The sequence below is a fragment of the Stenella coeruleoalba genome, assembly GCF_951394435.1.
Source record: "Stenella coeruleoalba genome assembly, chromosome: 14".
In the NCBI taxonomy this organism is placed as follows: domain Eukaryota; kingdom Metazoa; phylum Chordata; class Mammalia; order Artiodactyla; family Delphinidae; genus Stenella; species Stenella coeruleoalba.
This window is the reverse complement of record NC_137160.1, coordinates 12708037-12722335: the sequence shown is the minus strand read 5'-3', so window position 1 is coordinate 12722335 and position 14299 is coordinate 12708037. Positions and strand designations below refer to the sequence as shown.

The 14299-nt window shown below is 41.8% G+C and overlaps 1 protein-coding gene across 1 annotated transcript in view; it reads right to left on the bottom strand.

Moving 5' to 3' along the window:
* Positions 1–1176: 1176 nt before the first annotated feature.
* KDSR (3-ketodihydrosphingosine reductase) overlaps positions 1177–14299 on the bottom strand; it is a 39753-nt gene continuing 26630 nt past the window's right edge. The window contains exons 8-10 of the mRNA XM_079941715.1: positions 11817–11900; positions 9231–9332; positions 1177–5331 (exon numbers count right to left, since the gene is read on the bottom strand). Coding sequence (XP_079797841.1) covers positions 5212–5331; positions 9231–9332; positions 11817–11900 — 306 coding nt within the window. The 3' untranslated portion in view covers positions 1177–5211. The remainder of the gene's footprint in view (positions 5332–9230; positions 9333–11816; positions 11901–14299) is intronic.

The window sequence follows — 14299 nt, the reverse complement described above, 5'->3', positions numbered from 1 at the left end:
TGTAGCCACATCACCTCTATGTGCTTTCTGGAATACGCCAAGATCTCGCGTGTCTTTTGCCTTTGCACATCTGCTCATCTCCCTGAAAGGAACCCGACTTTCCTGTGGCAAATTCATACTCATCCCTCAAGGTTTACCTCAACAACTTTCTCCACTGTGAGATCATCCCCGACTATCCTGGGCAGTCCTAGGATTCCACTTATGCCATTAGAAGAGGTTTCGTACGCAGGCTAGGAGCTTCGAAGACAGAAAACTGGTGTGGATCCTGGCTTCATCGCTTTGCAGCCGCGACCCTAACCTAGTTACTTACACCCGCTCTGTGCCTGTGCCCTCATTTATAACATGGGGATATAAAGGTACCACTGGTAGGGTTAGTGGATGATTTAAATGAGTAAAATGCAAAGCACTCACAACAGTGACTAGCACGGGTTACGTTTTCAAATGTTATGATACCTTAATCATAGCTATTGTTGGATCACCATGTAATTTCTGACGTGTGTCTTTCTCCCTAGATTATAAACTATTTGAGGGCAGGGACCATATTTGCCTTTGTGCATTCCCAGCCTAGAATAGTGCCTGGCATTCAAATAATTGTGGCATAAAATTCAGAGGCCTGAAGAAAGGAATGGGGAGTGGTTCCCCTTCCTCTCGTAAGGCTTGTAAGAGCCTTCAGAGGGACGAAGGGGGGAGGGAAATAAGAAATGTAATTGCCACAAGGGAGGGACAGATTGTTTATGCAAAGTCATATCCCTGGCGCCTGGATACCGAGCTCGTCACAAGCACTCAATAAATACATGTTGAAGGAGGAAAAATGGGGTGTATAAAATCAGGAGTGGAACAGAGGTCAGGAAATGTTTCTCTTTTTAAACGTCCAAACATAAAAAATTATAGAAGTGATATCTATACCATTTACATATATAAGTTGCTCAAATTTAAAGACAGGTTAAGTTTGCCAATCAAGACATCCAAAGCATCTCTTCTCAATGTGACCAAAATTTTTCTACTTAAGGACGGAGAAATAAATACTAAGGCGTGTCCTTTCCCGTATCTCTCTTCTATGCCCTTCAAGAGTCTAGGAGATATTTCATTGTTGGAATATGAAGGTTTAAAGTATGGGAAATCAATTTATTTGTGTCTGAAACATAATTACTTAAGAAATTTTATTAAATTCCACATTTCTTACTCTTTGACTCATATATCCCACACTGGAGTCAAACAAACACTGAACACATTTGAAACGAGGGCCCAGAATACGAAATACTTACCGTGAACATATTACTTCCTAAAAAAGTGATATAAATCAAGCCTTGTCAAGTGTTTAAGATGCAAGGTTAGGATAACATTATGAAAGAGGTTTGTGTTTTGTTTAAACATCTCTTTAAAAAAATGGACATTGCTAAAAAAGAAGTTTTTGAATCTGTAAAGCGTGTTCCCCATTTATTTCTTGTTGTGATTCAGAAATACAAGATATGAAAATCAGGTTACAATTCTGCCACAAAAGCTTCTAAAGTAGCAAACACAGGTTCTAATATATATCAAAATAGCCATAGGCACTCTTAACAGTTTAAAAATGTCTTTAGAGTTGTCATATCAAGCAAGTGTAAAATATAATAGCTATTACCTCCTCTTCAAAATACCAAATCTGCCATCACTGGTCTGAACTAAACAAGATTTAGTCCAGAATATGGAAGGTTATGGTTAGTAGGTATTTTTTCAAAGCTGAGTCACTAAGAAGATAAGGAAATGAGAAAGATTCAAAACATTTTATGTCAAAAAGTGTGAATCTTTTAAGTGTCCTCAAGTGAGTTAAGACACGTTTAAAGTGGAATATGATGTAATAAAATTAAATCTGTTGATGATACAATTCAGTAAGAAAAAAAATTATTATGGTATTGACTTCTAGAAAGACAAAGACATACAATTCTTTGCATCTAAGCAACTGTGATCAAAATGCTCTTGTCATCTAAATATTAGAAATGGTCTCTCAAATGTTTACTTCTAAGAATCAACAACATATGGCTTAACAGATCCAAATAGAGACATAATTAAACATATATGTGTTCGTATAAAGGGACCATCACTAACAGCATTTTTAGTTTCTTCTCCTTTCAGGTGTGAAAGTTAAATTTTAAAACATAAAGAACAACTCTCTTGACTTTGTTTTTGTAAAAATAAATGAGAATTGTTTCTACACCTTTTTCAATGATAGAGGGTCCTTGAACATATTTTGGAATTTCTAAGGCTGAGTAACGTTAAGCATTTTAAAATAAATATACTCACAAATACATTATAATAAAACAGTACACCCCAACCTAGCAGAGGCAGACACTTGGAACTGAAACTCACATAATAACCTATGTCTCACACAGAGAGAACCCACATTTCAACAGAATTATGATTGAACTTCTTCTGCCACAAGTAAGACATACCCACTTCTGGGTACAATAGAAAGTGTGGAATCAATGTAATCCTTAAAAAAAAGCCAGTAGTTTCCCTAACAATCTGACTCAGGCTTTCTCTTCTTCCCCTGAGCAAAAAGCAAGTCGGTATAAAAAAAAGGTTGTACAAGAATTGAGCCAAAAAGGATAAAAAATAGAATTTGCCTTGTAATATTTTCATGGTTTGGATGAAGCCAGATCGTTATGTGATGCTGCTTAAGTGTCCACAATCCCTCATCCAAAGCCCTTCAGGTCAGATGTGTTTCAGAATTCATCATTTTTTTTTTTTTTGCATTTAAAAAGGTAGTATGGGGCATATACTGGATATTACAAAACATCTCCACAGAGTCTGGGGCAATCCCTGTAAGTCAAACTCATTGGTATTTCTTCGGACAAAATTAATGAACAGCCCATGGAGTGGCATAAATAAAAACTATAATAATCTCAAGTCAGTTCAAGTCAGGTTTTGCTACCAAATGAATTATGGCACCAAATTTAGGGAGAAAAAAAGGAACACCTCAGTTTTCAAAGCTTTTTGGTTATAAGAATGTAGACCTTTGCCGTCTCTGACAAAGCAGCCCCATTCCCTGATACTATAACCTCCACAGATCTGCTCTCATGCCTGAGCTTCATTTGGGTTGGGGATATCTCCCCACCGTGGAACAGGGCATTGCAAATTTGTTAATGCAGTAGGTGACCTGGAGTCACAGTGTTCTCTCTGAGGATACCTTGAGAAATGTATATTGAAATAACTATTGCAAAATAGTTAATTTTATTAAATGAGGCATCACCTGGGACTAGATTTTAATATAGACCTTCAGTAGAAGGTGCCAACATTCGAGAAACATTTATGAGAAAAGAATAAAATTGAGAAGCACCCAGCTATTAATTTGTATCCATGAATTAGGAGAACATAGCCTTTACTCCCTTTCAGAGGCTGCCCGATATGACTCAACGTTGCAGATGATGGCTCTCTAAGGCTGAAAGATTCATGAAACCATTATGGGTTCAAACCACTCCCATAAACTGCAATGAAGTCATCCCAAGCACCTTATATATTAAATAATAATTTCTTCTGTCTTTGTCAGTGTTTGAAAATGTGCCATTCTCATGTCTTTTAAAAAGACACCATGGATTAAAGCCATTAGACATCCTACTTTGTAAAAATTAAGTCATTTTAAAGTCAAGAGTTCAAAAACTCAAAAGCAAAAAAGATTTGCAATAATTTTTAGGTCTTTAATCTTTTGTAGAATTGTATTGTTTTGTACTGTTACCGAAACAACCTTTTGTGTTGTTTTTTTTAAACAATAAAAAAAAGTTTCTTCTTCAAAAGCAGTGGTCTTTCCTCCCCAAAAGGAACTGGAAGGTGGTAATGTATAAACTTACTGTGTATGCAGAGGGGAGGGGACACAGCGTTACAATGGAGGTGACTGCCCTCAAGTCAGAGGAACACATACAATGACAGAGCAAAGCAGGTGGCGGTGGCTAAAACTCAACAGAGGCACTTGCTGTGGAAATCCAACCAATGGACAACGGAGCATGGCATCTCGAAACAAAACTCAGGGGACCAACGGGATTCCCAGGTCTCTACGGTGAGAGTGATGGCTGGGCTTTCTTAACATGTGGTACAGAGAGGATGTTCTCAGGGTCAGTGGGAGAGTCATAGGAAGAACAGGGTGATCATTTTATTTCAAAAACGAGTATCTTCAACATCGGTCTTGTCGTCCTACATGTTTTTTCTTAATGAATAAAACTGAAACATGCTATCATCACCCTTTCTTAAAAGCTACATATATGCTACGAGGAGACAAAGGTCACGCTTTCTAAGTTTTTCATTTGCTTTAATAAATTCATTAATTAATTTAAAAAGTCAAGTCAAAAAAACTGGTCTTCTCTTTTTTTTTTTACAAAAATATTATAGCAGTATAAGCAAAATTGGAAAGGAAGACATGGGAAGAATAAGACACTACAATGGCATGGGTGAGCTTCAGGTCATCATGGCTATTGAAGAAATTGTAAACTTTTAAGCTTCTAAGATTTGACTTCTCTTCAGAAAACATTTTAGGAGCCTGCCTTTCCCAGTGAATGAAAAATGAACAGTGCCCTAAGCATTTGAGTCTAAAGAAGACAAGAAAGCATTATTTTTTCCGACTGGAAAATATTTATCTCCTTTGTTCCACTGCATTGCCCTCTCCCATCCCCCTTGTAGTTTTATGGGATCAAAGAGAGAGAAGCCACGAGAGTCCACCAGCAACAGAGTAAGTGAGGGACGTTACTATGCACTCAGACACAGCGGCAATGTATAAAATGCATCTGGAATAAAATACACCAAGTTAAAAAGAAAAAAAAGAAAAAAAGAAAAAGGCCCCAGGAACCCATAAACTGCCTCTCATGAAAGGTTAAAAAAAGTGCTTGGAAAGTACATTTCTGGACTTGATCTCTACCAGGGAAAAAAAAGAATAAATAGAAAAAAATTTTCAGTGATCACTCTGGAATCCTGTCATTTACCCTGCTCACACGCTATGAATTCCCTTACCATCACTTCTCCGCCTCGGAGAATCAAGTGGTCTCCTGCTCCAAATTTGCATAGTATTAATAATATTCTCTGGAGTTGAACGTCTATCCCCCTGCTTGCAGCCAGGTTTCTGAAGAGCACTGGTCCAACCTCACAGATTCGAAAGCAAGACATGAATGTCTGCAGGCCAAAAACTGCGTCCCGTTTAGCAGCAAGCTGGTCAAATTATTTAGAAAGTCTTTTTCCAAGGGATAAGAATTAGGCAGTTTTGTCTGCAATTTCAGATTTCGCTCTCTGCATCATGCAGCGACGAACTATACTGTCGAAGCTTCCAAGGTAAAACAAAGCAATCGTACGGAAGAGGCCCATGGTGACTACCTGCAAGACAAAGAGACCTTTGAGCTCATGCAACAGGACGACACAATCATCCATGTCAAGGGATTTTAGGCTATGTCTCTGATAAATAGTTTCTAAGACGCATCTTCCAATCCGCTCCAAGGATGAGTACGTGTAAGGAAAACTTTGTAAGTGCCAGCAGAACACGGAGAACAGAAGTTGTCTGCTCTGAGCCACTGGGCAGCACAGGGCCTGCCAGACAGGTAACGACAAAACATTTGTCCAGTTAATATATGCAAATTATACAAAGAACAAAATAGGGATTCTTAGTAGTCTTGGGGTTCTCTGAGCTAGGGTAGATGCAGTGCAGCACCTCAAGTAACCAAGCTACAATCAAGGCTTTTTGGTTTAAGGTTTATGTTCTGATCATAAAAGGCAGACCCTACACTAGGTGCTGAGAGCACTGTGGTGAGAAAGCCCAGGGCCGGCCTCCACCGCGCACTCCGTACCAGGGCAGACAACCAACTGAAAGAGGGCAATTACTATTTCAGGGTTAAGACAGCAATTAACCATATCCATTAATTTTCACTCTTTCCACTAAAGAACTCTCACTACAACACCGGTACGTGGAAATTTTAAAAAGAAATAGTTTCAGATACACAAAGCCTCAAAAAATTTGCCTCCCCAGCACCCTTTTTTTAGGAAGCTACCATAAGAGGTAAACAGCCAAAGAGAGCGGTGTCAACAAAGAAAGGCAATGTCCTGTGACGCAGAAGGCAGGGGACCCAATACCCAAGAGAGGCAGACGGGTCCCCCAGGATGACCGTGAAGGGGAGGCCGCGGTCAGCTAAGCACCTGACTGGGGGCAGCCACTCCTGACAGGCAGGTCAGAAGGCACCAGGAGGCATTCCTTCCAGTGGTGAAACTGACAGAGTATCTGATATTTCTGAGAGGAGATGAAGACAGTCATTAGGAATAATACACAGAAATAATACATAAAAAAGGCCAACAATAGTTTCAGGGAAAACAAAAGGTTGTATAAGAAAGGAAAATTAGTTATGCGCATTACATAGCTCAGCTGTGAAGAGCATTTAAATAGCCCTAAGGATGGTTATCTCAATACAGATCTAACCAAAATCACAATATCACTAAAAAGGGAGGGTGGGGATGGAGGAGAGGCGGGTGTGAGCAGGTGGGACAGGGTGGAAAAAGGAGAGCTCCATCCTCATCCTTCAGAGCAGAGCTAGTACCTGATCCCGAACTGAGAAATCAAGTGGAAGCGGCCACGTAAGTATCTGCCTAGAGATAAGGAGGTGAAGGTCAGAAGGTCCAGCTAAGAGGACAGCCTGACTGCTCCTGAGAAAGGTGAAACGCGGGATATGGGGTGAGGGTTTGCTGTTTCTCATAATGAGTCTTAAAAACAATTTGATTCTCTGAAGTGTGCGCAAGGATAATTTTGAAAAATGTAAAAACCAAAGGGAAGCTGGAAAAGGAAAACTCTGGAGACAGTAAAAAGATCAAGGGTTGCCAGGGGTTCAGAAGGGGGGTGGGGGATGAACAGGTGGACACAGGGGAACGTCAGGGCAGTGAATAGCCTGTATGACACTGCAATGGTGGATACATGTCATTCTACATTTGTCAAAGCCCACAGGATGGATGGATAACGCCATGAATAAACCCTAGTGCAAACTATGGACTTCAGTTGGTAATAATGTATCAATACTGGCTCATCAATTGTAACAGTGCGGCCACAGTAAGGCAAGATGTTAATAATAGGGAGGGGGGAGGGGAAGAGAGGGTCTGCAGCAACTCACTAATTCCCGCTCACATTTTCTATAACCCTAAAACTGCTCTAAAAAATAAAGTCAGGGCTTCCCTGGTGGCACAGTGGTTGGGAGTCCGCCTGCCGATGCAGGGCACACGGGTTCGTGCCCTGGTCCGGGAAGATCCCACATGCCGCGGAGCGTCTGGGCCCGTGAGCCACGGCCGCTGAGCCTGTGCGTCCGGAGCCTGTGCTCCGCAACGGGAGAGGCCACAGCAGTGAGAGGCCCGCGTACCGCAAAATAAATAAATAAATGAAGTCAAATTTTGTTTTTTTAACTTAAGGGAATGAAAAAAAAAACACAAAAAAAAGCAATTATACTACAGCATAATCAGAGGCTAAAATAGGGGTGAGTCCAAGGCATTTCACCTAGTCATGGAGATTTCTGGAAAAAGCAACGTTCAAGGTGAGGCCTTGAAGGAAGGTTGGAAGTTGGTCAAAGGAAAGTGGGGATGGAGGGACAATGACAAAGTGGCAGAAAGAAGAGGAGGGGCAAGAGGAGAAGGAAGAGGGGGTGACAGGGCCGGAGGTCAGAGGGCCGCGCCACAGGGGCTGGGAGTCTGTGTCCTGTACATCCGTGCCAGCTGGTGATGCCAGGTGAGAATGCAGACCCTGGGCTGCTGGGTCTCCAAGAAAAGTCCAAAATCTCGACTTTGAACGTAAATCTAATTTTGAAACTATTCTATTTCCACACGCAGGCTCATACCAGATGGACCAAACAAAACGTTTCACAGGCGCGTGGCTCCCCGGTTCACAACCTCTGGCTCACAGAGCCTCAGGCACGGAGTGTCCTGGTCTGAGCTGCAGGAGCAGTGACAGGGCCAGGAAAGTGGGCCGACCCAGGACGAGAGGGCGGGCGGACAGAGCTGCCCCGATGTGAGGGGCAGGAGAAGCTGGGTGGGCGATGACACGCCCGTTTCTGGTTGGTCTCGGAAGTGAACGTGAACACTGATCACGGGGGCAGGGAATACAGAACTGCTGACTGAAGGCAGGGGGCAGGATGCTGGGGAAAATACTATAAAGTCTTCCTGTGGACGTGTTGAACTTCAGACGTAAAGTCACAGCCCAGGGAAAACATCTAAAAGAAATGTAGTGGCTCGTCCTTTTTTTCTTTTCCTGGCCGCACGGCACGCGGGATCTTAGTTCCCCGACCGGGGATCGAACCCTCACCCCCTGCAGCGGAAGAGCAGAGTCTTAACCACTAGACAGCCAGGGAAGTCCCTAGCATCTACTCTTAGGAGAGAATCACAGTGAGAAGAGAAGAGGGAGGAAAATCAACACCTAAGTCCCGGGGACTTTCCGTCTGGACGTGGTCGACTGCACATCGACTGCACATTTGCGTAGCGCTTTGTCATAAACTGCCCGCTAGTGGGGGCAGCCCCTGCTCAGTGGCCTTCCCACCCCTCCCTGCCCTCCTCCTACCCTCCGTCACCCTCGGCTTGGTCTTTCTAGAGCAAGTCCTCTGTTATAACTCTCATTACGCTGCACTGTACTAGCCTCACCATTCTTATCAGTCTCTCCCTCTAGACTGCAAGCCCCCTGAGGTCAGAGAGGTTGCCTTACCTCTGATGCTCCAGCAGCAAACACGGCACCCGGCTCATCAAGGAGCAGTTAACTTTTGTGTGTGTTCTGGATGAACTATAATTTCCGTGAGGGCAGGGATTGCGTTGAATCCCTGACTTATCTCCCTAAGCTTCTGTGGCCTGACCCACAGCAAATTGTTCCAGTCTAATATTCCAGGACTTTCAGGCAAGTCCACCCCATCCCCCTAGTGACAGAGATTTCCATTTTTCAAACACAGAAGATGAGTGATTCTCAGAGGAGAACCCAGATTAACACCCCAATAGCAGAGACAGTGTTTTCTCTCTATATCCACAGTACCCAGCATGAAAGTCTTCTTCCCAGACTAAATTCCTCAAGTTACAGCTTTAACCTACTTCCTTTTTACTTCTCCCAGGTAAAGGAAGAAAAAAGTTGATACTTCAATAAAAATTCTTCACATCCTCATGTAAAGTTGCTATGTCTTCCTTTAGCCTTTTCTCATTGAGGTTCACTGAGAGGCGCCTGTTGTCTGTCTGTGTGTCCATCGGTCCGGAGGCCTAGGCACAGCTCAGCTCACCTGCTGGAGCCCTTCAGTGATGGAAGTTACCGGAGCCATTCCACAGGTCAGGGACGAGAGCATGTACCCATCTGAGCCGATGGAACTGTTGAAATTTCCTTGCTAAAACAGAAGGAAAAGAAAAGACAGAGGCAATAGTAGCGACATGGGAAGGAATCAACTCAGTCACATTGGAAACAATGACGTGTGTCTGTTCACTTCAGGTAGGAGGAGAGGGTAACAAAGCACATGTCGCAGCTCAGAGCCGAACGTGGGCTCAGCAGATGGGCTGGGATGGCTGAACAGCCACTTCTCAAAATGGGGGTCCATGGACCCTGAGCGTCCTGAGACCCTTCCACGAGGACAACACGATTGTCATGATGATACTAAGATGCTAAATGCCTTTTTCACCCAGTGACACTTGCACTGACAGGCAAAACTGCTGTCTCATTAGCACAGACCACACTGGTGGTGCCTCTCCACTGCCACACACACTTGCAGTGATAAATAAATACACAAAGAAAACAGAAATTGCTTAAATCTCCAAAAAATTTTTAAATGTCAGTTTTGCTTAAAAATGCCCTTGATAAAGCAGTAAAATTAATCGTTTTGTTAAATCTCAACCCTTGAGGACATGTCCTAATATTCTGTGACATCCACATAGAAGGGGACAGATGCCTGGAAGAAGAGCCCTCCTCCACCCGCAGTCAGGAAAGGTCCTGCTTTCTCTGCAGAACACTACTTTTACATGCAAGAACCATGGACTGACAATCTGTGGTTATTCAAACACGGGTATCCAGAAGATACTTGGCAGAAAATGAATGAAAGGACTGTCGCTTCCAGGAAAACTGGCAGCTTTTGTGATCAATGTTCAGGTCTGAGATTTCAAGGAAAAATTAAGAATTGGGAAAATGTACATCTGCCATTTTGAGACTGTCAGCTTCCCAATACAGAAAGACTTTTATAATAAGATCAGCAGTGATAGTAATGAATGTCATTTTTTTGATAACTCAAGGAATCCATATTTTCCAAATGACTAATGCATAATGTTACAAAACCATGAATGGGTACAAAACATTCGAAGTGCAAGGCAGGCCAATGTAACATGTAACAGAGAACAAGAAGTTCATTGATAGAGTTTCAATTTCACATTGCAACTAACCTTTAAGAAACTACTATTCATCCAGTTTAGGTTTTATGTCCCTCCCAAAAAATAAATAAGAACGTGCACAATTATCTGAGAAGCCTATAACATATTCCTTCCTCTTCCAACTATATGTCTCCATAAGGCCAGATCTACTTTATATCCTTCATTCAAAATAACATGTTACAGCAGACCGAATGCAGAAGCTATGAGGATCCAGCTGTCCTCTATTAACACAGACATTAAAGAACCAGTGAAATGTAAAACAACACCACCCTTCTCACTACATTTTGTTTTGAAAAATAATTTTTGTTATAAAAATGCTCATTAAAATATAATGGATTTACCATTGTTATTTTAAATGAATACATATTTTTAAAATGGCGCAGTTTCAATCTGTGATACGGCAAATATATAACCCATGGAAACAAAAGTTCTCCGGGGCTGTCGACAACTTTAGAGTCAAGAGATGAAAAAGCGTGAGAACCGCCAGATTAAATGAATCCTGCCAAAATACGAAGAGCTGCTTCGGATCATTAAAAACATGGAGTGTGTTTGCTTTGACTTGAGATAAGCAGGAAAAACAAAGTCCGCCCAATCCGCTGGTGCCCTCTTTCTATGCCTTTGAACACAATCAGGGCAAAGTTCTCCCCACTTCTGCAGATATTTTAATAGCCTTCGATGCTTCCTGTACTCTGCTCGGCTCAGCCTGAACATGCAACGGCACGGACGTTCCTTCCAGGCCAAGGCCCAGCCTCCTGACGCTTCTCGTTCCAATCGTCCCCAAATTTCCTAAATTCAACGGGTCCTAAGGTTTACAGACATCCCCTGTACATGTATACTTTTCTGCATGTGGGTTAACGGGAATGTTGCCAAAAAGCTTGCGGCACATACGCTGTCCTACAGAATAGCACCTGGTTTCTAAAAATACCATTTCTGACTCAGAATAAACTCAGTAGCCTGGAAGTGCATTAGCTGAGTTGACAGGATGATGCCCCAGTGGGCTTGTGGTACTTTCTTACTAGTAAACATTTGGGAAAAGGATACTGGGAAGCAGGAAGGTGAAAGAAAAATCCTTCATCAACACATCTGGCAGTAAGACACCTAAAATAATCTAAAACTGAAAATACTGCAGGAAAGAAGAGGACAACATGCCGCACACAGTATATAGTACATACCGTTTACACATCACAGGTTAAGTCTCATTTTCCTTTCAAAGAACCGAAGTTCTCAGACTGATCAATCTGTTCCTAAGATTAAGATATACTACTAGTTTCCAGAACCTACTAATCAACATGGAATCAACAAGGGAAGAAAAAGTACAATCTAATATTAGACATGATGAATTTAACTCACCACAAAACCCCAATAATTTATATTTTGAAATAAGCCCTGAGAAAAATATCTTTTTGGAAATACAGTACTGTTAACTATTAATAAAAGGAAACAAGGTTTTTACTTACTATGGCATCTTTAACAATTTGTTTGGCCACTTGCTCTGGTTTGCAAACAGATGTGGTCTCTGAAATAAGACGAGTCTCCAAGGGCTAAAGGTGAAAAAAATAGACATACCATTACTGCCCACCGAGTTAAAAAATAATTTTACAGCCCTCCTCCCCAAATTTATACATAATTCCAGTTTTCTGCCTTTGAACTGATTCCTGTTTTTAGAATTATCTCTATCTAGATTTCAAATCAGTTTACTGATTACTGGTTACTGTACAAAATTCAGCCCAGTAGCTGAAGCAAGACAAGGAGACCCCAGCTACTCTCTGTGGGATGTGTCTCAGTTCCAATGAGGACCATCAGAGCTTAAGTTTAAAAAATGAAAAAAAAATACCTTGCCCTGTCTTTATTTTCATTTTTAAAAAATCTTCTTTGGAGCGACATGCAACACATGTGCTCAAAAATTCTTTAGAAGGGAGTTCCAGTTAGAAGTTTCAAAACTTAAGCCTTAAATGGCATGAAACAATAAATTTTATTTACCATGTAGGCTTGAAAAAATAAAATAAAATAAAAAACAGAACATATTTTCTTAAAATAGAATAGCATAGTGCTCATAAAAGTCAAGTGTTTCTTGATGAACCTAAATTAACAGAAAAGCCCTTTTTTTTTTTAACATCTTTATTGGAGTATAATTGCTTTACAATGGTGTGTTAGTTTCTGCTTTATAACAAAGTGAGTCAGCTATACATATACATATATGCCCATATCTCTTCTCTCTTGCGTCTCCCTCCCTCCCACCCTCCCTATCCCACCCCTCTAGGTGGTCAGAAAGCACCGAGCTGATCTCCCTGTGCTATGCGGCTGCTTCCCACTAGCTGTCTCTTTTACGTTTCGTAGTGTATATATGTCCATGCCACTCTCTCACTTTGTTACAGAAAAGCCCTTTTGAAGGTGCCACCATTGATTCTTCCAGACCCCCAGGCTAACATAACCATGTGTGGCCAGATACTCAGGAGATTTAAAGGCACTATGGCGCCCCCTACGGGACCCGCAGATCAAGGTAGAATTTTATTTACCCAAAGAAGTCAGCCTGACATTTTAGTGGAGGAAAAACAAAAACCCCAATTTAACAACAAAATCAAATCTTCACAGGGAAATCACCGTCCTTTGTCAGCTTTGGCTTCTGCCTAAAAGACCATTTATCAAATGTTGCAAATCTGCTTAGCAGATTCCCCTTATTCATTTGGCTTAAATTTACTTCTTTGAAATAGTAGTAATTTTTAAGAGGCAGCGCCAAAGAGAAATGAATAGGAGAAAAAGCTTCTAAATCATAAACATCTTGTTGCAAATATACAGCCCATGGAGCATAAGTGCCAATTTTTATGCTGTGCAGATTCACACTTACTAAGCATCACTATAAAAGAGAGGAAAACACATCAATACCAAGTTCAAGGGGATAAGTTCTGATTGATTCCTTTCTCCCCCACTTTGTTTGCTCAGAGAGTGCCTACCACGTGTCAAGGCAGGTTCATCTGAACGAAGTGCAGAGCTGGCATTCAGCTCAGGATGACTGACAGTCACTGTATTAATGTTAATGTCCAGAGGTGATGAACACTATAGAGAAAAATAAGGCCAGGGAAGAGGATTCACATCTCACGGGAGGGATACTTGAGATAACAGAGGGTCAGGGAAGTCCTCTCCAAGATGAAGGCTGTACAGAGATGGAAAGAAACACAGGAGGAAGATCCATTTGAATATCCAGAGAGAGGATGGCAAGAGCAAAGCCTGCAGGTGCGAACAGGCCAGGCAAGCTCAAGGAACAGACAGGCCTCCGGTGTGGCTAAGGCCAAGGAGAGGAGAAAATGCTGCGGACAGGTGGCCGAGGTCCAGACAGTGTGGGACCCAAAAGGCTCGAGGCCTCTGGATTCTATTCCAGGCACGCTGGGAGCTAGGGGAGCTGCACTCTTTGATATACAGCCAACACCAACATGTGCTATTTAATTCTAACTTTAAATTACTTAAAATGAAATAAAATTAGAAATCCAGTGTCTTGGTCCCACTAGCTGCACTGCAAGTGTTCAACAGCCACAATGTGACTTCCATACAGGAGCGCGCAGGACCATTTCCACCATTCTAGAACATTCTACAGGACTGTGCTGTACAGGAGGTTTTGATCTTTTGGTTTTTTTTTTTTTTTTCAGTTTTGGTTTTTGGCTTTTTTTTTTTACACAAGAGGGGTTTGACCAGGGGAGTGACAAGACCTGACTTGGGCTTTAAAAGGATCACTAGCTACTTTATGAAAAACAGACCCCAGCGGGGTAAGAAAAGGAGCAGGCAGGCCAGGCTGAAGACCATGAGAGAAGTTCAGGCAAAAACATCAGCGGTTCTCACTGCTGGGATGGTAGTGACACGTGCAGTTAAAAAAAAAAAAAAAAAAAAAAAGTCTGATTTGGGATAAATTCTGAGAACAGAGCCCAGAGGATGTGCATGTCAGCTGGAT